Here is a 25,868-nt window from a genome sequence, read left to right as displayed (position 1 = left end):
TCGCTAGAGCACTTATAGCATTAATTGGCTGAGATGCGTGATATATATTTACTTTACATCAGACATGTGCAACCAGTGGCCCGCGGGCCGCACTGCGGCCCGCCAGGTTGTTCCGTGCGGCCCGCGTGGTGCTCAGCAAAATGTTAGAAATTCATACTAGCCATCACTATTTCATGCAGTTTACATCAAAACAATGGAAATTTTCGCACGCTGTGTATAGAAATATTGCCCTTTGTGATGCAAGAATGCTGCGTTGCATAATTTCGCAACATAAACTGCATAGGAAAGTCGTTTTACGATACTAATTTTTTCTGAAAAAATCATGTGGCCCGCGTTGTCATTCAAAATTTTGTATTTGGCCCTCCAGTGAAAAAGGTTGCACATGCCTGCTTTACATGAAAGTAAATTAACAGTGGTATTGTAATTAATAAAGAAACTTAGTTCTTGTTCTTTGTCTGCTGCATTCCTAAAGTCAGATTGTTAGAATAAGTTTTGATGAAATTTGGAATATCTGCGCAATAATACAGGAAACGTCTGATTAAATTTAGGAACTAATTAACTGCTAAAGCACCATAGTAGCCGAGCCAACCATTTATTCTTCACTACTGTACAAAAAAACACCGAAAAAATCACGTATGCAGATTAACTACGTTTTTTATTTCTGATAATAAGTTAGTTGAATTGCGATGATTGCAACTACCAACACTGAAAAATCTTCAATTTTTCATTTATCTACTTGCATTTTTTATAACCGCAATGTTGATTGAAAGAATAAGAGATTGGTTCTGGTCAATCTTCCAAAACTAATGCAACAAGCAAACATCATTTGTACATCACTCTTTGAACAATTGTAACAAAGCGTTTGTGACAACACTATGCAGCGTTTTCGATCATGTCACGTACTGCGACACTAAGCGCATTGCCTTGGCGCCAACCAGGGCACGCTATGGAATGGAAAGAAATAGAAATTTACCATATCCAGCAAAATGTTTCATTCTATACCTAGATATATTCCATCGCAAAAATTTTCTATTCCTTATTTCATAGTTTGTACAATACTAACAGCGTCGAAAATAGAAGAAACAACACTATTACAACTTTAAAAGTTTGTGTTGAAGGCACTTGATTTTCCAATATTTGGTGAACGCAATTGATTATGTGAATGAGCGTGTGCGTATACTGTTTTGGGAATGCAAGAATTTAGTTCAATTTTGTAAATGTGCATTTAAGTTTAGTATGGAAAGTATGGAAGATTCATTATGTTCCACAAATGACATCTTCAACTCCACTTCATACTTTAACAAATCCATATTCCAAACTGAATTTATCGTTCCATTGCTTGCCTGGGTGCAAACAAAAGTTAACACTTTCTGAATGCTTTTCAAGTTCAATGTAAGCATTTTGGAATTTTAGTGCGTCCTCAAGGATAATTCAATTGCAATGAAAAAAGAGGACGTATCCTCCAAAAGGATGACGTATGGCAACCCTAATTGGAAGTAACTTATTTCGCCATAGAGATCACCCAAACTGTTTTTGAGGTATGGCATACAAAATACAGCAAGACACGTAATAACCACTAAGTGGCGCTGAACAACGGTCGTCTGTCTCTAGATCAAAACGCGCTGTCTACCTTCAATTTTTTTTATCACGTAAAGGAATTCATATGCAACTCACACGAGCCAAATATTTACAATCCAATGCCCAGAACTCTTGTAATTTAGATAAGAATCAAAGTGGGTTGACGGTCGATTAAAATGCATGCTAATTTTCAACTTAAAATGATGTACTCATTTTTTCAAAGTATTATTTAACCTGAAACTACCCCCCCTCTGTCCCAAACTCTCACATGTCATGATAAAATTACTTAGATAGGCTGCAAATTGAAACAAATCTTTTTCAACGTAAAATCACATTTTCCTAAAGTATTTTAATTTAAAGCTAATCCCCTGCGACCCAAACTTTCATCTTTCATGACTAAATTAGATCCAAAATTTGGACGAAAAATTTGGTAAATTTGGACAAATAAGCCAAGCTATAGGAAGATTCGACCCCGAGACCCCAAGCAAATGAGCCCCATTGGTAACCACTACCTCACAGCATTGCTTTCTTCTCCCCGTATAAAACTAAAGTCATAAGCGACAATCTGCTGGTCATAGTATTATGATTATTTTTTTACCTAAAAATCGAAACTTTTTGACCTAAAAATTGAAAATTTTGACAAATTTTGACTTTAAAAAACTTTTTTTCCCCCAAATTTTAAAGTATGAAGAACTCAAGTAGTTAAATTTCGCATTATTGTAGAAAAAGTACATGTAAATCCAAGTTTTGTTGAGCGTATTTGATGTTTTCGGCATTTCGAAAAATAGAATAGAAATAGGACAGAATACAAAATAAGTGGCAACGTTGGAGCCAAATAGCCTATGGCTTTAGGCTAATCTAACTAACATTATTATGATTCTTCAGTGGCATTATTCACTACAATAGATGATGCTTGATTAACAGTGCCTTCTGTCACAGTGTTGAGAACAACTATTTATTGTTTGTCATACAAAACTGCACAGTAGTTAACATTGAAATGTAATTCTACGTGAGATAAAAGTTAATCTTTATATATATAACTGGGAAATCGATTACAATTTGAGTTAACCGCAAACTTATTACAAATAAATCGACAATTTTTCACTTTGGTACCCTACAAATGAAATTAATCAATCGATTAGTACGCCTTTAGTGCCTAAACAATCAATTAATCAATTGACTATTAAAGGCGAATACTAAGTTTGTTCGAATCATATTCGATTACCAATAAAATCCTATTGATAACAATTGATTAGCAATAACAATTACCCCAACCAGTTTACAAGCAAAGAATATTGATTGTGAAACATGACTTAAAACTTGAATTGTTTATGTATGACTTACTCTGAACCATTATATGCGGTTCAAAATCGAGGACGGTTTAAAATCAAGGGCGGCTTACAATCGAGGACAGTTTAAAATCAAGGGCGGCTTACAATCGAGTAAATATGGTAGTTACCTTTAACAATAAGCTACGCAGTTGATAATGCACGATAGGATAACACAGATAGTCACAAACTAAACAGCATCATCTTGGGTAAATAAACAACCAAGCTTCTCAATTTACAGATAAAGTCGGTCTTGTGTGAAAAATGTAACCTATGCCCAGACTGCTGGAAAGGTAATCTCAACGATAACATTTCTGACACAATTAATGTCCACTTCACATAAAACATAACCGTTATCGCACAATGACACACAGCATACAATACGGTAACATTTCAAACATAGCTTAAAGCACGAAATAGACTCCACTCCATCACTAGATTGGCCAAATCTTGGTTCGACCGGCTTGGAACCCTGTTAATGACATTTTTCTGTCACTGTCAAAGTATCGAGATAACATGATACCATCCTGCCAGGGGAAGCAATATCGTTACTGCTATTCAAAGATCATTATCACTGTGCGATTTTGCTTTATACATTAATCTAGGACTTGTCACAAACACCACCACTCTTTCACCATGGTTTTTGCCAGAAAGCACATTACTGCTCGAGGTTTGGTTTCTTTTATGGTATGTTTTTACCATTCACTGATGTACAGCATTATGGTATGGCTATGACCAGCTGTTGCCAGAACACACCTCTTGCTCATCTGTCATCTGAATAATATGATTTTAAATAAGTAACTTTTGGGAGATTTAGTGGCCATGTTATTTTTCACCAAAAAGTTAATAACGTCATTATTTTCATGCACATTTTAAGACTTCTAAGTTTTGTTAATTGTTCCTATAGATTAGTGTGCAATACTATCAACTAGATCTGTTTTTTATGCCTGCTTTGTGACATATATACCAATAATAAAATATATGAATAAAGGATCAGTGTAAGTTTTATAAGTGAAAGTAAGGAAAACTATAGTAAGACCAATTTAAAAATCATGAATAACAACTTGGATATTTCTGCGTTTAAAGTATGAAACAGTACTTTGACGATAAAAGTGCAGTAACATTTTATTTTTCATAATATATACAGTATTGGCAAACATAATTTATTCTATGTAGTTATAGTTTTTATAAAAATATTATGGAAAATTGATCAGTTTATTATAAGTAGTTATTAACATGTCATGTATGTTTATGAACACTTTTAGTTACATCGGACATCTTGTGATTTCGATAGAACATATCCCCGGAGTGATGTTTACATCAGCAATGAATACCATTGTTTACATGATTCCCATTTATGTCATTATTTTTTAAAAGGAAAAAACATGATCAAAAAATTAATATCATGTGGACTTCTTACTACAGACAACAAAGTAAGTGTTTGTTCCTTGAAATATTTTTTGATAAAATTTATGACCCTTTACCAATATTTGTTATATTTTAGGCTATATCATGTCTGTGTTATATATTATAGATATATATATATATATAGATAAATATGTAGGTGCCTAACTTTCTAAATTTTAGGGCATGAATTTGGGATTCCACGAATTTAAGAAACTTTTTTACACTGTATTTGTGTTGTAAGGATACATACGGTTTTATTGCAAATTTAAAATTAACGTGCTAACAGTGGTAAGAGATATCAAAAATCAAACAATCAAAGTTTATAACACGTCACCTGATCACCTGCCCATAAGATTTCAAGAGCCGCGTTTACAGAATAACAAAAAAGTTTGTGTTTTGTGGTTTACAAGGTTAGTTTTCAAATACATTAGATTACATGTTACAGTTTCATTCAGGGGCGGGTCTAAAATATTTTTGAGGGTGGTGTCACTTTTTAAGGTTTCATTTCGAGGAATTCGCCAATGCGAGCAGCTTAGTAACAAACTCGCAAGTGGTTCATTCCAGTGTTGCTTTTTGAATATGGATGGTTAGCACGATGCTAACCACCAAAGTTACAAAGGTTCTTTAATCACATTTGCTTTGCCTACTTCCAGGTCTTCTCTTGTGAACCATGCCTTTTTTATCCAGTGCTGGGTCTTTGCCCTGCTGTCCCACAAGCACATAAAGCAGGGATACTTAGTGTATCCACTTTGCTGTCCAAGCAAAAAGTTCACCATCTTTAAGTCAACACAAATCGACCACTGGTGCCCAGCATAGCAGATCTTCCGTAAAAACTAATTTCACATTTTCATACTCTTCTTTCAGTTTTGTTGAATGAGGAATTAGAAGAGATGCATAGCAGTTGCCATTATGCAACAGAATGCATTTTAAATTTCTGGTAGAGCTGTCTATGAACAATTGCCAGTCTTCTTGTTTCTAGTCTAGGACTTTCATTTTGAGGAGAAGTCTAGTTACATCATTTCCATATACAAAGGTAAAGAGTTCCTCTTCTCCAGTCCGGTACGCTTTAGACAGTTCTTCTCTTTCAGTCTGGAAGCTAAAACCTCACATGCTTCTTTTGATAAGTTAAGGTCTCTGATAAGCTCCTTTTGTGTGAACTGTTCAGGAGTGGAAGAGCTTTCTTCGTAATCAATAAAACTGTCACCATTTGCTTCACTATGTTTCGTTTCTTGCTTTTCCTCATTATCTGTTTTTTGAAAATCTGGTACTGATGTAAACGCAGGTACGGGAATGCTTTGCAGTGCTTAACCGGTCGCCTTACTCACTACTTTCAAGAAGAGTAACGCTTTATACACCTACAACTCGAAAGAAGCAAACTTGATGATAGCAAGGTCAGCGATTCTTGCCTTCAGTGCATTAAATATTTCAAGAAATCAGGATGAATTAGCGAATTTTTGTCAGAACATCAACAAATAAGGCAGGTTTATTTAATGAGAATCACAACTGAGTCTATTCTGAGGTTTCAACCTAAACACAAACGATGACGTGATAGCTAAAACACTGTCACTAATGCCAGAAATAGTGAAAAATGCTGAAATAAAGAAAATAACCAGATCTCGAAAACTAGAACCAATTCAGCAAAACCAATGCAAAATTCGGAATCAGCGATCTCAAATTACCGTTAATCCGTTGAAACATCGCTGGCATCTCATAAACAAAATTTTTTGGTTAGGGAGTGTAGTATAAAGTTCAATTTTTTCCCTTTTTACTCGGATAGGACTGTGCCTATCTGGAAATGTGGTTTTCCTCGTTTCCTAGTTTTCTTCTTGATTTTAATTGGACATTATGGTAACACACGTTTTCTTCCTTTGTAGTTGTGATAATGGTGGGCTGAATATTGCAACCCACATGTTCATTGAAAGTTGTTCGAATTATTTATTGACTAAAATTAAAACATTGTACTGTTATAATGAAGCTGAAAAACTTAAATTTTAAACGAACTGAAATTTTTTTTAAATATTCTCTTAAAGTGTAATAATAATTTTTTGATGGAATTGTCTACCTAAGATGTGTGGTGTTTGCTGAAACGACCCATGAGTATACACTGTCATATAATTGTCAAAAAGTATATTTATGTTGACCAGCAATGACTTGTAGTCCATTTAACTACTAAGCAACTTCAAATTCTTACTTCTAGATTTCAGAAATACATGCTGTAACCTAGTAAAAAGCATTTTGGTTTTACCAGCAACAACCATTCATCATAATTGACATCTTGAAACAATAATTAATCATTGTTTCAAAATGATTACCAAGGCAGCAACATAGATTTTTTTTCACCTACTCAAGTCAGGTGGACATGTTCACAAAACCAAATGTTGCGTTTGCATGGATGTCTGGTGCACTTTTTATTGTACCTAGTCCTTATGATAGTTCAAACAACTTATGTTGTTTATGGATTTATTGAAAATCTATAAACTGTTTGACATCACTGTATTTCTATGCCAATTTACCAACATTAAAATAACACTTAGTATAATTAAGTGATTATTGTAATTGCATGATAAATTCTTTTGGACTCCTACCAAAGCAGTAATAACAATCAAACACAATTCTAACAAAGATAGCAAGCGTAAAGTTACTGGTATGCTATGTTTAGATTTGCCAAATGGCCTATTTAGTCATAATAAATTTCCACATGCTTTTTAATGCTATTTGATTGTGGAGAAATCAAGCTTGCCTTTGTTTTCTTTAGTTGTTAAGTAACTGAAAGAAAAACTAGTACTGATTTTCTAATAGCCAAATATTAACTTCAATTGTAGGCCGAAATACATTACAGCTTCATCATTCCATTATGGTATAAGGAAAAGGAAGCAGTGCTTATTTATCAGCCTAGATTAAAGTGGTGGGTGTAAAAATAGTAGTTATCCACGGTACATAACTGAAAAACCACCCCACCCTTTTGAGATAAACCATAAAACTGGCAAATGAAAAAAGAAAGGATGTGCATAAATATATCTATTTTCAAACTATTTTGTGTTATGCATGTTTATTATTTCTTACCTAAAAATTAGCGATATTTTCTGCAACTGCAAACTATTAATCTTTGTGAAGGTTGTATGTTCACTGAAAGAATACAATTTATATCGGCAATACCTGAAACACCTCAGCATACAACGCTGGAATATGATATATTGTGAGAATAAAGAAAAAGAGAGAGTGGAAAAAGAAAAATTGAGGCTCAGCAATATAGAAAAGAGAAGAAATGTGTGTACAAAAACTTATATTTCTTGTTGCATGTATAGCATCTTATGTGCTGGTTTAAATTTGGATATTTTTTCACCTAAACTCCAACGAAACAAAGAAAAAATATTTTAAGTTTTGATAAAACAGTGAAATAATCAGAAAATTAATTAATTGGAATTACTTAATTAATTAATCTGAGAACAACACACTACGTTATTCCAGTTAGTTTTTAAATATTTTGCAGAAATCCTTGTTAAAATGAAATTTGATGTGCAGTATAAAACAGGGTGTCGAAATCCATTTGGAAAAACTTTACACCTGCTGTAAATTTTGCACAATTTTAGTTTATTGGTTTTATTCCAGCTTGTGTTTGCGTTTCAGCTTTACATTTTTGCAAGCTCGCACATGCAGGCTACAGTGAAACAATAGAGTCCTTTTTGTTTACTTCCTTCGGCTGCCTTTTGTAAATACTAATCTTTTAACTCTGAGCATTTTATTGATAATAATAGCTATTTGCTTTGTTTAGGAAGTTTTATAATTCAATGGTAGTTTAAAAGTTCAATTGCAGTTTAACACTTTGGTTTAAAGGTTACTTACTGTCATTACAAAATGAAAATTTGAATTTGGTATTTAGCTATAGATAATTTAATAAACAAAGTATGCAGGGAATACAGATTTTATTTTTTTGGTTAGGTGATTCCGTTATTTTAAAAATCAATGCAATACGCTGAAGAGCAACATAAATGCAAGATTGCAAATTGTTTGCTCTTTACGAGTTTGGGCTTTGCAATTCAATACGTTTTGTATAAGAAACAATTGAAAAGAAACTTTTGAAGCTTCTTTCTAGAAAGCTAACAAACCCTTGGATTGGGCCAAATAAAATTTAAGGAAAGTCTCCTTGCATGTAGCTTCCATATTTTTAAATGTAACATGCAGATATTTCAAGATTTTGGTTAAAGTTGGAATTAGCTCCAGTTTTGATGCTTTAACAACTGAAAATTACACAATAATGTTCTTTTTCAATGAACTTTTTTTAAAGGAAGTTTAGGGCTTAATATATTTAAGAAACATGTTTAAAATAATTTGAACGTAATAATTGTGCCCTAACTTAGAAAGCAATAAGCCCGGTTATGAAAACCTCCAACACAAACCTTCTTTAAGAAAAGGATTGTACTGTAGTTGTGTTTAAACAACATTTAACCTTTATGAATATAATTAAAATAGTTAGAGGTTCATACCACATAAATTTCTGATACTGTATTGTTATTTTTCGTTGGTATAATCATTGAGCATATTTAAAATTACCAGTTACACAACTTTCAGTAAGCTTAGTTGAACTGGATTGGGCTCATGCTTTACATTGTAGGATCCTGACAACCCAATTACCCTTCGACTTAATCAAGCAAGAAAACAAAGAGCTAAGATGGCAAAATCACAGAGTATAAGAAGCAAAGCAATTCTTCAATTAGCAAAAGATGACCAACAAAATAGGACAGCAAAACAAAAAGAAATCATGTTAGGAAAGATAGAAGCCGAAATTGAGAGAGAGAAGCGACGTGAGATGTTAAAGAAGGTGGCACAAAATCAACAAAATAAGGTTAATTAAATAAAAATGGTAGTTGATTTTGATTTTTGGGCGAGCTATTCTGAAAATGTTCCTTAAAGTGGTGACAGGTAAAATCAGAAATCCTGACAATAATAAATAAAATTTTTACAGGTATTATTTTTAATGTGATCATTAGGATTTAGGTTTGTATTTATATACACTATTAAAATGCTAACTATGTCTATAAAGTTCTGCTCTAGAGAAGTTTGCAAATAATTTGCTAGAGACTCCTACGTTGGTAACAAAATTGTTTTATTTGCTTATGCAAAATTCACATAACATCTCTTAATTTATGAGTTTTGGCTCAGAAAATGCTGTTGTGTTCAAAATAGGAGTGTTTGGTAAGAAAAGAATTGCTTTTTCGGCAACATGAGGAAGATATGCACAGACGCCAGAAAATGGAAGAAAGAAAAAAGCTAGTAGTAGAAAGCAAACACAGGTGATAAATTGCTAAGGCATGTGTATGTGCAAAGGATTATTGTGATTGTATGTGTAATTGCTAAGGCATGTGTATATCTAACTCCATATGATGTTGAAGACTACGTGTACATATCGGCATTGCATGTGCTATAAGCAGAACGGCCAACAGATGAAAAACTGGTAAATACTTTATTAGCACAAATAAATGAAAAAACATGATCAAACTGATAATTGTAAAGTAATTAAATGCCATGTCATTAAAAATGTAAATGCTTATAAAAGAAGGTAACTAAGGAAAGAATTTAAATTAAACAAGAAAATGAAAATTTAAGGTAAAATTGTCCAATAATGTGACCTGACTGACACAGATTAATGAAATTTTACTCAAATGATTGCTCTGCAAGGTGTGGTAGGGTCTTCTAGTATGAATACCTAAAGTTTGTGTAACCAGCAACACAACAATTGATAAAATAAACAGCATATATAGTATACAGTACTGTACATGCCTAGTAGATGTGCCTTAGGAATCAACCTTTCAGCTTTGACAGTTAAATAACAAAATTTTATATGCACACAGTTTCTTGTTACAGTTTCACACTAATATCAATCATGGATTTATAGATTTGCCTCAAAATACGACTCGCAGTTTCCCAACCAAAAATTAAGGTTCTGCTGTGATGACATATCAATTGCTCTCCTATATGTTCTAACTACACTTCCAAGGAAACATATTAAAATATCGGTAAAGCTACGTCTACCATTTTAAAATGATGAGGGATAGGTTTAAAAGATATCACGGTTAGCATTCATTGGTTTGGTTGCTTTGGGATGGGAGTGATTTTCTAAAAATTGTTGAACTATGAAGCATTGCTCATGTTAAAAGATGGACAAAATGACATCAATTAGTCAAAAATTTGAGTTAATGTTTTTACACTTGATTGTGTCGTAATTAACATTATTATCATTATGGTTTTGTGTAATGCAGTGGTTTTCAACCTGTGACACGCGTACCACTAGTGGTCATTTCAGGTGGTCGCAGTAAATTATGCATTTATGTTTAAGTTAAATCAATGTTTTAACAAAATGTTAAGCTTATTTTTTCTAATGAATTAAATGTCGTCATCGTAACTCATAGTTAAATATTTTATGCATCATCAATGATTGGAATTATTATCTTTCTGGGTTCTATCCAAATTACGATGACGACATTGCATAAGTTCGAAAAGAGACATACATTATCATGCTTAAGACAGCAGAAGTTGAAGCTGGTGAGATATGAAAGCAAATTATTTCAGTAGGCTAATGTACAGAAACAGGGGAAATGAAAGATACCATGGGGGATGCAAAATACTGTATTCCACTTTGTTTGGAAAGATGTGAAAATATAAATAGCTGTTCTCTTTTTTATTTGCGTTTAATATTTAATGAGGCAAAAAGGTAACCAAAAAATAATCAGTGTAGTATGTAGTATAACTGAGGGTGGATCAGTATCTACTTTAAATACTTTAATAAAATTTTTACTTAGGCTTTTAGAATAGTATTCTCGCCAAGTTTATTCAAAATGTCAAAGCGAAAGTATAATCCTGAATATATAAAATATGACTTTATTGCTATTGAGCACCGAGGAGAATATCTGCCACAATGCAGAGTAGGCCTAAAAACTTTTCCGAACTTGGCAATGAAAAAAAGTCTGGTCTGCGTAAACACCATCTTGAGTTAAACCACCCACAAAAGAATGGTGGAAATGGGAGCTATTTCAAGCAAATTGTTGAGAATGTAAAGGAACAGCGCTTAGACCAGACAGGACGAAATTACCAAAAGATGGCAGAGATTGTCAAACCATCCTATGAAGTTTCCCTTCTCGTGATCCAAAACTTGAAGGCTCATACTATTGCTGAGACACTAATCCTACCAGTAGCAAAAGTATTTGTCCGGCGCCTGTTGATACCAAAAGTTGGGTAGTGTGTCTTTTTACAATGACACTGTAATTTTGAAATTACCGGGCCAGCTTATTTGCTAATACGCCCGTGTTAATAATCCTATATACATTTTGCGTAAAGTTGAGTTTTTCGATAATTTATTGGTACGCAACAAGATCACAGAACCTCGAGGTTATACGAAGTAAGAAAAAGTATGAGAACCACTGGTGTAATGTATGCAAATAATGATATTTTATTAGCATACAGATAAAAATTTTGGAATTATGTTTGAAAAAAATTTTGGTATAAGAAAATTTGTTTGTGTTTGTGGCAAACTTACACATTTCCTTCGACTTTGAGATCAAATCATATTTTTTATGGTTATTCGAATTGTGTTATTAATGGTAATACTATGACAAATATTTATAATTCGCTTGTGCACTACTTGTGTGAAGTATTACACAATAAACTCATCTGTCATAAAGACCGCGTATGCTGGCGGTAATTGTTTGAATATGAGCGAGGACGATTGATAGGTTGATAACTTGTTTTACTTCTGCTTCGATGATATGAGTTCTCATTCCTCAAACGGCGTGACTATGCTGTTAGTTGCTTGATTCTGTCTATACAAATTACTAAATTATAAAGTTCCCATTTTATTTATTACAACACAAAGGCTTTTGCCTTCGGGCAAATCTTACTGAATGTTACATCGCGCTCAGTAACAAGTGAGACAGTAAAAGGGAAAAGGGGAGGTTGTAAACAAAACATCGGTTTTTATATGTGGCATACAAGTTCAATCGAGGAAATTTATCTGACGTCATTACGGAGAACGCAAATCTGGTCAACAACTGAATTACAGGATTCCAAATTAAATATCAAACATCTCGAAAACAACTCGTGACTCGTGATGAAATCATCACAATACTATTATGTCCAAATAGCAGATAATACAACTGAAAAAATAAACCTTTTTGATTGACAAAACTTGCATTAATTTACATACTGATATTTTTACTCTGGGATGTGAATTTGATGAGAGTAGGAACGTTTTTTGGTTAGAATAAATATACTATTTATCGGTTGAAAATGTGCAACTTTCTCAAATGAGTAAATTACTACCCCGCTTATATACTAGATGTGGTTCAATAAATTATATTTCAATGGACACAGGATAGAATAGATGGTGGTGTTGTTGCAGCTTAACTTACTAAAGATAAGAGTTTATATTGAAGCTTGTACATGGTATTTGTTTTTAAATGTTACTAGTGTTTAAAACACAATAATTAATTGTGAAAATAAACCTGTTTTATTACATTTGCTTTCAGGAAATTACTAGAGAAATATGAGAACAAGAAAAGGTGTCATGAGTTAAAGATAGCTGAGCTTAAAGCCATACTTGAAGAAGAAAAACAGAACCGAAAAAGAAATATTAAACTGTGGGAAGATCGGTTTGCCAGGACGTTGAAGCAGCAGCAACGTGAGTTTTTATAGCATGTTTAAACGTTGAATGCTGACATACAGTCAATTTTTAAATCTTTTTAACCATTGTAAAAATGTATGGTTTGTTTTACTAGTAAAGGTTAATTGCATATTGCATACATAAAAACAACTGGAACTGGGTGAGAGTGTGAGGTAGTTGAAAGTGTTTAATCTTAAAAATCAAGCCCAGTGAAAACAATTGCAGTCATCTTTCCATGTATCTATCAATGTCATGCCTATGCGATGAATATTTCCAAACTTGTTGAGAAATTGAGAAAGTGTAAAAACAAAACAGCAATCGACCGGTTAAGCGACTTGTTACTGTTGTGATGTAAAAAAAGACACAGCATTATGGTTTCATAAAAATGAGTGACATGTGAACGGGTCACAGGACACAATTTAACCACCAGTGTTAAGTATGAAGATTTTTATTCTAACCAGCAACTCACAATTGTAAGTGTGACTTAACCGTGATAAGAAGTTACATGTATACCATTGGATCCTTCTGTTTTAAACCCAAGAATATATGATGCAAAATGTTGTTATTCCTCGGTGCATCAGACTATTTTCAGATGAAAACTGGTCCATAACGCAAAACAGGTTGGGGACCGCTGGTCTAAAGCATAAAAAGAATATACAGAACATTACAAACCTGTTGGCTTGTCGTTAAAAATGTATATCTAGTTTTATGTCACGGCGTAATCATAAAGTCCGAACAATAACAGTGAAGTTTCCTTATTATGATTCCTTACAAAATTTTAAGTTGTGCAAAGAATTTTCTCTGTTCTACAATTAATATTTCAAAAGGTTTGGTGCATCGGAAAAAACCTCAAATTCAACTAATTTTCATTACCAAGTTTAATGCAAAACTAACGGTTACCGTAAAATATACCCAAACTAAATCTTCTTAAATTTTTAGAAAGATTAAAGAAAATTATGGTAAAGCAACATGAAAAGCATAAAAACAAGCATAAGCAGATGAAGAAAGGTATGCGTGTTTGGACTGATGGGATGAATTCATATCCTACATACACCAAACATAAGTAAGCTAGTTAGTGACAGTGCGCAATTTAGTTCAGTAATAGCAAAAATATATGGTTCTAATTAAAGCCATATATTGCTCATAATAATTGTTATTTTTTAACAACCGTGAATTTATTACATTGTGATGTATAGTGACAGAATTTTGTAAATCCTTAGGTTAATAATGGTTTTTCTATTTATCCTTATTGTTTGTGGAGATAAAATATAGTTCATGCTAACTAACTTTTAAATTGAACTAGAGTAAGTATTGCAGCTACTTAAAGTCTAACAATATGAGTGATTACTAGGGCGATTATTTTTTGACTTGTCAAAAAAAGTCAAAAATTGGTAAAAATTTATAGCATTAGGTCAAAAATTGTCAAAATTATTTACAAAGTCAAAATTGTTTACAAACTGCATTGTCGTTGTGTTTTAGAGGTTGCACTGTCGGTGAACTTTTCATTTTACATTTTACACCATGTAGCCTACTTTATACTGTTGTAAATGGCCCATTGTCTACTTATTGTGAATCATAAACCATTAAGTAAAATAGTTAGGTTGATATGGTGCGATGATCAACACACCTCAAAACGTGTAAAATTTCTAGTAGGTCTTAAGTCATTTTGCGGCAGCTGTAGGTTAGGTGCAGCTCTTGCTACGGTTTTGCTTTAGATACTTGATGTATCTTTAGTTCAGACAAATGTATTGAACAATTTTTGTTGTGTCTTAGCTGCAGATATTTGGCAGTGATTTGTAATTAGCTCATTTCCCTTTTCAGAATAGGCTAGGTCTGTGTTCAGATTTTTGCCCTTCTTAATAAAATAAATTTTAACTTTTTGTACAATAATGCGTAATTTAACTACTTGTGTTCTTCACACGTCAAAATTTGTCAAAAAAAGCTTTTTACTGTCAAATTTTGTCAAAAGTTTCAATTTTTAGGTAAAAAAATAATCGTCCTACTGATTACTTATAAATATTTCATTGCCAACAAGTTTTTGGAACATATAAAAATGAGGCAATACCACCTCATCTCCAAGGGTTGCTCAATTACACAAGATTAGATATGCTGCTTCAGCACTCTGAAGGTTAGCTTTATTTATATTTTTCTACACAAGCTTTCCCAAGCATAAACTTGCTTCTTCAGGTGTACTGCAAAGTGGCAAGAAATATTTAAAAATTTCTAGGTAAAGGTCTGCTTGGAAACAACAAACACAATTGTGACTTAATATCTACATGCATTCAAGCAATATCATTATATGATAATAAATATAAATAGTAATATCTATTGCTTCATAGCACACCTGAAGAAGCAAGCCTGTGCTTGCAAAAGCTCTGTGGAGAAATATAAAGTAACCTTCAGTGTGCCAAACTATATCCTACTTTTTTATTTTACTTTGAAATTTGGTTAACACGGTTTAGACAACATCAATTTTGATGGTAATACTAGTCAAGTTAAGTTAAACAAAAAAGCACACGCAGTCTTCCTGTTGGGCTTTATCACATTCTGACTTTAAATTGAAAAAATGTTCCAACTGTTGTGACAACCCAGCTGGGACATTTACGGTCGTACGTAAACTTTTGCTATTTTTCTTGTATCATGTTTGTTTTTCAAATCACTTGCGGCAACCAGGACTGGGATATTTCTGCAAAATCAATTAAGTATTTTGGGATTTCACGATGCAGTTGTACCAAATGATTTATTAGATCGTCTATGGCAAGATGAGCAAAACAGTTTTGCATCTCAAGGTTTGTAGAAATACGTATGACATTTATCTGCATTACCTCTAATTAATATTTGGTCCCTTTTCTATTGCTAACATAAGTTTTTATCAGCTTGCTTGTATTTTGTAAATTTTTAAACAGAACGTAAATTGTTATGTGTTTAGTTTTAAAAGATGTTTTAAATCATATCCTTTATACAGTATTAATGTTTTTCATATATGTTTTAAAAATCTTTAATATATGTTGAAATGTATCAGATGACAAAGAAAATTGTGCAGGTGACGCTACTGGATCATGGGTAGCAACACCTTCAAAACATGCACAGCTTGCATGTGAAGATATCATTTTAACTGGTCGTTCATTCTGTCTTATTGATGATTTGATTTCACTGACTCACAACATAGAAGTGGTTGCAAATAATATTGTGAATAATGTGATTCAAAATTCCAGTATGTTGCTTCTTCCATTGCTACAAGTATTTGAGCTTCAAACAAAAACAGTGGTTCCAGATACAAAGGTTTGGTAGTAATATCCAAATAGTGAAGGATAAGGAAACTGATAGTGAACTTTGTGATAAAAGCACCAACTTTTCAGGTTATTTAGTGATATAAAGTTCGTTTTTAGACAGGAAAGAAAGATAGGGTTACAAGCTACTTTTGGCTCAAACAATTAAAGTGCTTGTTTAATGGAGCTGAGTTTACTATGATTTTTTCTTCATCTCAAGCATAAGCTGTGAGCTTTGCTCTAAAACAATTAAGAACTTTCTTTTTGTCTGTTGAAGTTTAATGTTGCCAAATATCTATTATTTGTCCGTGTCCAGGATGGTCAAGTTAATTTCACCACAACCTGCAAAATGAATGTCCTCTTCAATATATAAAAAAATATTTCTATATAGGAAAATATGTAAAAACATATTTCAGCTCATAGCGTAACGCTCCTGTAAATTTGATGCTGTTATCAGAAAAGCACAGAAATATCAAAAACATCAGCTTAACACTAGAAAGGCCGCGAATTTCCTCAACCTAAAACGGCCGCTGCTGTCGATTTTGACAGTATTTTGACGTATCTGTTTGCGACTATAAAACAACTTTTAACAGCAGAAATGTACTAACTTAATGGTTATAGTTAGTTTCACAACATTTCTGAAACCTTGTTTGATAAAGGCTTCAAACTTTTGAACAAAACACTGCCACGGTAATTACGAGGAAGTAAAACAGTAATTTTCTATCTCACTCGCACTGTTGTGATAACATTTGACTGCCTGGCACAGCTAAAGACAGTAAGAAGAAGCATGCAGCGATCAATTTTGACCGCTGGTTTTTTAGGTATATTGCTTCAATGACCTCGTTCTGGAAATTCTTGGGTCCCTTTCATTTCTTTGTTTCCTGTCACTACTAGCAAAGTTAGTAGAACTCACAGGGTGACCAAGATCCAATTTTAACAGTCAAGGCCGTAATAAAGAAAAGAAAATTGCAAAGCAGCCAAAAATGACTGCTGGTCTTTCTAGTGTTAACCGTTACACTAAAAGGTTTTTTAATTTAATTCTTTCAATTATATAACTTATAAAATTTTTACTGCTATGTACGTTTTAGCTTTGTTTTGGCTTTATTAATCTTCAATACTGGTTTTCTATTTGTATTCGGGTTGGGATCCAGGAAATTCCTACCCCAAATTTTGGGATTTTAACTGTTTTTTTTTTTTACCCGATCCCGGGATTTAAAGAATGCATTATGAATGTTAAGGCTTTGAGATTTTCCTTTATTTTGGAGTAGTTTTACAATATGAACCAAATGTCGTAGGAATAAGAGCCTGTCACAAAAACATTATTGTGTAGTGTTGGCCCTTAGGAGTGGGCTAGAATACCTGCTTTGCTCGAGGCAAGAGTTTGTTGCCCATGTTAATCGGCGGCTCATAGTTTGAAGCAGTCCGTGACTATTGTGCAAATCGCATTTTGTAATGAAACTAAAAAATTCTGTGTGAAAGACTCTCGATAAAAGAAACTCAGTGATATCACCTCATGATACGGTGGTCGCTTTATCTCATTTCTGTCTGTATATTTAAAAATAGTCAATTTGATTGCTTTGTCCAGCTGCTAAGTATAAGGTTATGTGCTGTTCTAGTATGGGTGAAGAGTGATTGGGACTGTGCATGGTCAGTGATCACTCACAAATCGCTGATAAAGTATAGTTGGGACTGGTAATAGTCAAGACTGGTAATAGTCAGGGAGTTGTTTTTACCTGGAGTAACATGTAGTTCATTTCCTTATGAAAAGAGCACAATGTAAACTCATAAAAATTAGCAGAGAAGCTTATATTACAACTTAGGCCTAACTCTATCAAAATGAACCTTTCTAGTCTATGCTACTGTATATATTTATACAGTGGAGTGTCTTAAGTAAAACTCTCATTTGACAACAATGGGTTTAACTGTTAAACTTGTTAATATTCTGTTACCATGCGTGTTGCACTCATATTACTCCAGTTCATGCTTACATATGACAATATTTTAGATGGTTTCGTAGATGTTCCGGTTGGAATGTTTGCGGACATTTTTAGGACTGAATTTGTTTGAGAACCATAAATTTTTCATTTACCATTTTTGTGGCAGTCATTAGTTTTTTATATTATGGCAAAGATTGAATTGAATTATAAAGATTGTTTTATAAAATGTTAAACATAAACATAATTATCATTAAAAATGACTGTTAGTGCAGTAGTAACAAGAAATACCAAAAACAGTGTGTAAACTGCTTCTCTTACTTAGGCGGTGATTCACTTCCCACCTGCTAAAATCTTCACAGCCAATTTTGCAAATTTGGTATTCTGGTACTGAAATCAGGAACGGTCTCAATGTCAACATTTTTTATCAATGTTCAATAAGAAATAAATAAATGATTGCCGTTTACATTGAAATTTTTTCGATTTTGTTAATCAAAAATATCCCTAGATTGTGGAGTAAAAATACATGGAACATTTGCCTATGTAAGGTATTTTGAGAATAGATCTCTGTGTTTCCGTTGTGTCCACGTTCATAGGGGTAGCTATTATTAATAAAAATTTTCGTAATTTGGTAATGTCTGTGTTAAAGATAGTTTTGTTAGAGCAAATGGTCCATGTGCGGTTTAACAGGCATATAAATAAACTTTTGTCAATGATGATGGGTCGATTGCATGATAGGCAAATAGGATAGACTCATAAAGTGTAAATTGAACATTGAAACACTTGGCATATACTCCTCATTTAAATTTGGAAACTACTTTTAGTAATAAAGTCCGCGTGCCCAGTGACCTTTTGTCGAATGAGGTGTACCAATATAAAAGCCCGTGTTACGTGGGCTGTACTTTCATTGGTAAGATTGCAGGCCATTGTCACACGAGGATCATAGAATATATGCATTTAGATCGAACAGGCAAATCGGCCGTCAAAAATCATACTGAGAAATGCTCAACATACATTAGTTTAAATCACGACGAAAACTTTTTACTTTTTACTGTAAACGTTTTATGCAAATGCAAAACAGATTAGAATACAAGATTCACGGAGCACTTTATAGTAAGCAATTGAATCCAACCTTAATAAACAAGCCAATGAAAATGGCTTGTCATTTTTATTAAAAGTTTATAACTAATCTGCTTATCCGATGCCCATAGTTACTTCTGTTACACTATTTCCAACATTATCTAACCATTCAATGCTATTTTTTGCACCTTGCATTTTGCAACTTCCTCTGTCGTCACAGCCTGTTATTTTGAGCAATGGCTTTGCACCTATTATTGTCGTTTATTGTATCATTTTGTCTGGAAGTTCTAAATTTTCCTCCTTCCTTTCTGTTGCAGCTACTATTGTATGGAATCATTATTAATATTTACACAATATTGATTTTAACATTTACATTCGTTTCTCGCTCTGAAAGGACATGTTAGTTTTCATACATTGTTAATAAATTTATGTTTTCTGCGCTAGTTGCTTTGTTTGCAACTTTATGGTATTTAAAGTCGACTTCTACTCTTTTTACGTTACATTATCTCTATTTGGAATTGAAAAATTGAAAGGAATAAATATATTGTTTTTATGCTTTCTAGATTAAATTACAAATTCAAAAAATTATTACCGATTGACCAAGATAAAAAAATAAAACAATTTTTGTTACACCAGCAGTTCTTAACTGGTGGGAAATTTCACAAGTCCAGCTTGGAAGTAATTGACCTATGCAATTCCTTTTGTAAATCAAAGTAATACACACAAAAAGATTTTGTTATAAATGGACGAATATTTCTTGCTACAACCTACCATTATATACACATTTTGAGGTGTAGTGATAGTCTAATCACTAAATACACCCAAAAGGTATGGTCAACATGCACCTCAATTGATGTTAAGAGAGTTAGAATATTGTTTTTTACAGAGCTGCATAGACTTTGTATTTATGGTACGTTTCAAAAAAGTAATGGTAAATGAGTCGCTAGAACCATATCAAATTATGATCAAACAAATTGACATTACATACAGACATTACATTTTTGGCCTTAAGGAAATTGAGGCATCTCAGTTACAAAAAACTATGCGATAAATATGTGATCCTTATTTGGTGCAACAGTAAAAATTCTGTCATGCATCTCCAGCTGTTACTGTGGTGTTTGTGCATGTAACCTGTAAGTTTAGTAACTTTCTTGAAAGAGTTAGTACATCAATATTGTCGGTGATGGCGTCGGTATCATCATCCTTTTTTATTGACACGTCTATCTCTGCTGTGCTGGTATTAAGAAATATATGCAAATTCTTTCATATTTTACTTTCATTGTGTTATAAGTTTGCTATGCATGATTACAACAAATTCATTAAATTGAAGTGTTTGGTTGGTTATGTTCAATTATGTATTTTCAATTAATTTAATTATGTATCAAATTTAATTTTGGGTTTGTATTATTAAGTTGTTACTGATGAATCTTATCTTCAGTGACAAAAATAGCACTGGTTTAAATAAGGAATAAGCAAAAAAACTCGTACCCCTTTGTACATCAATTAGAAAATCCATGTGTGTTTTTGCTGCTATTTTCCATAAAATATATACCATTTATCGAATTTCCGTTTAATAAAACTGCATTACGAACTTATGAATATAATGAGCAATAATTATTTTAACTTTTGGGTTCTTTCAACTAGATTGCTTCTTTGCTGTGTGACCTACATCTTGGAATATTTGATGGAGTGTGTAATGAAATTGTTTCAATGCTCAACCTCAATTCAACAGAAATTGCCGATTTACGCCAGCAATTTTACAAAACTAATGACAAGTAAAGTTTTACTGTTTGATTTTTGGTATTTTTTGTAAAGCTTTGCATTTATAAGGTTTATTATAATGCTTTTGTGCTTTAAATTAGAAATTTTATCAAGGCAGGAAGTAAAATTTGATGCAATGCCAAAATTTATGTTTTATTGCAGCGTCAATATTTTATAAAGTATTAAATTTCACCCTTTCAATTAAGTCTTTGTTAGATGATATAATTGCTTTACTTTTTTGGCAAACAATGAGTCTTAGCTGTCACCTCATTCAATCTTAACATACCCTAAGCATTTATAAGTGCCATTTTGAGCTGTGTCTTTTCAAGTTTGTGGACCTTTAACAGTCAATTTTTTTTTTGCATACTGTTATTTTGAAAATGTGCTTATTGATTGTTGTAAACTAACCAAGCTGATCGCATCTACATGTACAACAAATATGGTGTTAAGGACATTAAACCAGCACCATTGAAAGTGAAACGTGTTAAATATAATCAAAGAACAAACTAAAAGGGTTGAGTTTCTCTCTTTGTACTAATCTTCACCAACAGTCTTCAGTTTTTGCGTAAGCAGGTCTAAGTTAACTTACCATAATAAAATTGGATTGGTACCACAATTAAACTGACTTTATAATGAGATCAACTTGCAGCATTGCACTTGTCATATTAACTCAGATTGGTCATTGCATTGCACCAAGTAAAAATGTTAATATAGCTCCATTATTTGCCTTATATATTATATAGGATCCCACTATTCAACCAGAAAAAATCGTACGTTCAAAGCTATTTTGACATGGACAGGCCTGAAAATACCATTTTAATTTTCAAATGATATGAATTATTTTCTAGCTTTTGTTTTAATTTATTCTAAAAGTTTTTGATAATCTTTGTCTCATGACAACATGCTTATTGTACTTTTTTATGTACAAAATGACACTTTTATGTACACTGGAATTAATTGTTTTGTTATGATGGCATTATTGGTAATAAATGAAATTTTTATTTTAGTATAAGCAGAATAGCATTGTTCTCAATATTTCTTTAGAGTTCACGTAAACGATACAATGTCATCTATAGCTGCAGATATGGTTGATAAAATTATTGGATTTACAAATGAAAAATTCTTCACTGGAAATCATACTAATGCTGCTGGAGTATCATCAATAACTACTGCAGATTTCGAGAAGTCATCTACATCTATTGCCCAAGCAATAAGTTCTCTTGCTGAAGACATAGTTCATGATGTGTTTAGTGCTTTTAGCAATGGTACAATCATAAGACTTAAATAACATTGTTGTTGCTGTTGTACTTACTACCTTAAATTATTATTTTTTTCATTAATCTTTAAAAAAAATTCCAAAAATATATGATAAAGAGTGTTATTAAGCAGGTGATGATTAAAATTGCCAGAGCAATTCAGTTATCTGTGATAATTCTTGCAATCTGTATTTTTTGAATGATTTAATATGAATAGATATTAAGTGTATGTAGCATCAATTTTGAATACTAAAACTTTTTTACTCTAAACTTTGAAACTAAGTTTGTGGCTTGAACAGCTATGGTGTTATAATTTATTATATTAATTTCTTTTCCTAGCAACTGAATTGGACTCTGAGGAATCTTATAAAAGAGTTCAGCTAAAGGATCTTTCCAATACCAGCACCTTTGCTGTTAATTTTATAAAATCTACGTTAAAAATACTTGAAGATGATTTTAGGATTTGTTCGCGGACGGAAGTATTTGATTGCCTGGCATTTATTATCAAAGAAATATCTGAGAAAGTTGTCAATGATGTGAGTTATGCTTATTATGCTACTAGAGTAGGCTTCAACAAGTGGTTTCAACCTGGGATACAGATACCTCAACAAGTATGTTGTAACACTTCAAAGGTATAATATATTTTGCGTTAAAAGACACAGACCGATGGACATATTTTGCCCAAATTTTACACTGTTCATCAGAACCACTGAACAGGAGCAAGTGTTATTAATGTCTCACAATGGTAGTGCCACTGGGTGTTGCACATGGGCTGCATTATTGCAAGCCCGACGCTTTAAACACTCGGATTTTTTTTGGTTATAATTATGCCAATAGTTAAGTTAATGAAAATTATTAGATTATACAAGCACAACAATCTCAACATTCTACATCCAGTATGGATACCGATGCATCAGATATTTCTGTTACTCTTAATTTGAAGATTTCTGAATTGGCTGCACAATTGGTTGGATGCTTATTTAAAGGTAATAGTGCTTATTTAGTGTTTATGAAGTCATAATGTTTGCTTAATGACATTGTTATGTTTCTTGCTTTTAGAAATTTCGCACAAAAAATTATATCTTATGCATTAAATTAGTGATTGATAATATTAATCAGTTAGCTACCTGATTTATAAATGGGATTGAATGCAGAAATGCAGCAATTTCTGACTTTTGTTCCATAGAACTAGTACATTGTAATGCAGACTACTTTGTTTTGCTGAAACATGTTGATTTAGCAGGGTTTCTGGAGTAGCAAGCTTGTAAGAATATTATAGTGAAGCTCTTTACAGAGTGCTACAAGCGAAAGTAAAACTTACCTTAATCGTAGCATAAATGGGAACAGATAAAATTGCCGATTCAGAGAAACTGATGTCAAAGAAACGAAACACTTTCATTCACATGACAAGATTGATTCCAACATTTAATGTAATAAATTACTGGATTGATTTCCAAATAATGAACGAAGGTATGAAAAAGGAAAATGACAGGAGAGAACAGTGACAGTATTTCACTCGCTTGGTGCATGCAATTGATCTCGTTTAAAAATTCTCATTGTTGCGTAAACATTCAATTTAGTGAATGACAAACGATCCTGTACAAATATTCAACACTTGTCCCAATCCGGATTATTGGTTTAAAAAAATTGAATTAAAATATTTGTTCCTAAATTGCTTTGTCGGACAGCGAGGTTTCTGTATTAGAATGATCAAACGCATGGGAAGAAATTCGTTTCTAACAATTTTACTGTATCTCAGATAGTGTGCATTCTTTTTTTTCTGGGTTCAGGTTAGTGAGGTCTGCCCGTACTTCAGTAAAATTTAAGTAGCTTAAGGTGCTTTGATTTCATATGGTTGTTAATGTGAAATGAAATCCTGTGGGTGAATCAAATATCGAAGCCTGGTTGGAAAAAGTTTTATTTGTCTAAACAATCGTACGTTAAAAGCTATTTTTTATTGTTTATTGTTACTCTAACTTATATGTTATAACATAGTAACCTAAACCTCACTTAACTGAACCTTCTGTTCTACATCTAACTTCTGCTGAACCCGAAATAGCTAAAATCAACTTTTGCTTACCCAGCACTGTTACATCACCACGTATCTTTAATCCTGTACTATGTAACTTACTTACGTTCAAATAGCCTCTTTATTTTGTTTATCATGAATTTCTTCTTTAGTTAGTTACTAAATTCATCAGATGTGTGTTGTTGTATACAACTTTAGCTGACTTAGAGGTGTGTATCTAACACAGATAAAAAGTACCCCATTTATGGATCTACTCTGTGTGAAGAAAAAATGACCATATTAATTGTGCGAATTTTCAAAGCATTGATTGACATTGACAGACTTCTACACAATCTTGGAAATAGGCACAAGTCAAAGGTTAACTACAAGCAGTGTGAAAGTAGGCATTTTTGTATATGACAGTTTGTTTATCAATTCATATCGTGTGAAACACTGATAATAAACGTATTGACACCATCCAGTATCATTTAGTCGGCATTGACATTTAATATAATTTTTTTTACAATATTAGCTTAAGTTTTATTTATTTTTTTGCATGGTGTAAAGATGAGACCACAGGACAGTTTTGCAAAGAGTTAATCAACTTGAATGCATTTTTCAAATTTCCTCAAAGAAACTTGGACAACATGAGTGATGAAGATGTGACACGTATTAGTAGAAATTTAGCTAGGTATTAACAAATTACTTAATTTCTGTCTAAAATTTGTAATTGGACAGCTTTTAATTTTTCCATGAGCTTTTAGAATTGCAGAATGTCAAACACATAGAAATGTTTACTGGTAATAAATGAGATATTCACATCTTCGGTTGTGAAAGACTATCATAGCCGAGTAACAGTGATGGATTTTTCTGATTCATTTCCCTTCTTCTAGTACAGGGGTAATATTCATCTCTTCTCTCTCATCTCACAAACAACTGATACCTACCTGCTTATGTTCACAAACTTACCTTCAAATTTCGATGATTTTTGATCGTATGATTTAACTATGTGTTTGCATAGAAATGAATTCGAATACAGTTCACAACAGTTAAAGTAACATTTCTGTCTTTTGAGCTTGAAATTTTCATAAAAGAACACTCATAAGTAAACATTGGTTGAAAAAGTTTTTCAAAAACCAATCCAACCAGTGATTTTTGATTTTTATAAGAAATAGTTGTCTTCACAGAAAAACATATGTATCCTACTATTGATTAAAATGAACAGGTCATCATTTTTGTCAACTCTGGTTTGTAGGTTTGTACACATAAGCTATCACATCCAGCAGCCTACATTTTGATAATAATTCATAATTTTTGCATTGTAAAAAATCGCTATGTAAAGTATTACCACTTTCCTTGACTTTACAAATAATGATATTTGCTTACAGTAACACTTTTTCAAAGGTCATTTCAGGTTTCTCTATTGACAATTTTTACTGTAATTGTAATATTGAGCAATTCTATTTTGGTTAAATATTTAATTATGCAATTTTATTTTAAGTTTATTTTGTTGTGCCAATGAAGCTAAACCTGATTTTTATGTGGTGGCAAAAATACATGTGTGTTTTTTTTTAATGATGTGATAAATGTTCAA

General features: G+C 32.5%; 1 protein-coding gene across 2 annotated transcripts in view; it reads left to right on the top strand.

The window, feature by feature from the left end:
• LOC143450476 (uncharacterized) overlaps positions 1-25,868 on the top strand; it is a 37,705-nt gene that overhangs the window by 5,270 nt on the left and 6,567 nt on the right. Inside the window, exons 2-15 of one of the 2 annotated variants that reach the window (XM_076951040.1) lie at positions 4,172-4,339; positions 7,428-7,580; positions 8,926-9,156; positions 9,498-9,604; positions 12,833-12,984; positions 13,906-14,029; positions 15,640-15,755; positions 16,010-16,248; positions 20,894-21,024; positions 22,055-22,275; positions 22,606-22,802; positions 23,126-23,252; positions 24,522-24,674; positions 24,842-24,965. In XM_076951040.1, coding sequence (XP_076807155.1) covers positions 4,172-4,339; positions 7,428-7,580; positions 8,926-9,156; positions 9,498-9,604; positions 12,833-12,984; positions 13,906-14,029; positions 15,640-15,755; positions 16,010-16,248; positions 20,894-21,024; positions 22,055-22,275; positions 22,606-22,802; positions 23,126-23,252; positions 24,522-24,674; positions 24,842-24,965 — 2,243 coding nt within the window. Of the gene's footprint in view, positions 1-4,171; positions 4,340-7,427; positions 7,581-8,925; positions 9,157-9,497; positions 9,605-12,832; positions 12,985-13,905; positions 14,030-15,639; positions 15,756-15,988; positions 16,249-20,893; positions 21,025-22,054; positions 22,276-22,605; positions 22,803-23,125; positions 23,253-24,521; positions 24,675-24,841; positions 24,966-25,868 lie in introns of both variants that reach the window. The other variant, XM_076951039.1, reaches the window with a different exon arrangement.

This window comes from Clavelina lepadiformis, chromosome 3, assembly GCF_947623445.1.
Source record: "Clavelina lepadiformis chromosome 3, kaClaLepa1.1, whole genome shotgun sequence".
Classification (NCBI taxonomy): domain Eukaryota; kingdom Metazoa; phylum Chordata; class Ascidiacea; order Aplousobranchia; family Clavelinidae; genus Clavelina; species Clavelina lepadiformis.
This window is presented reverse-complemented; position numbering and strand designations above follow the sequence as displayed.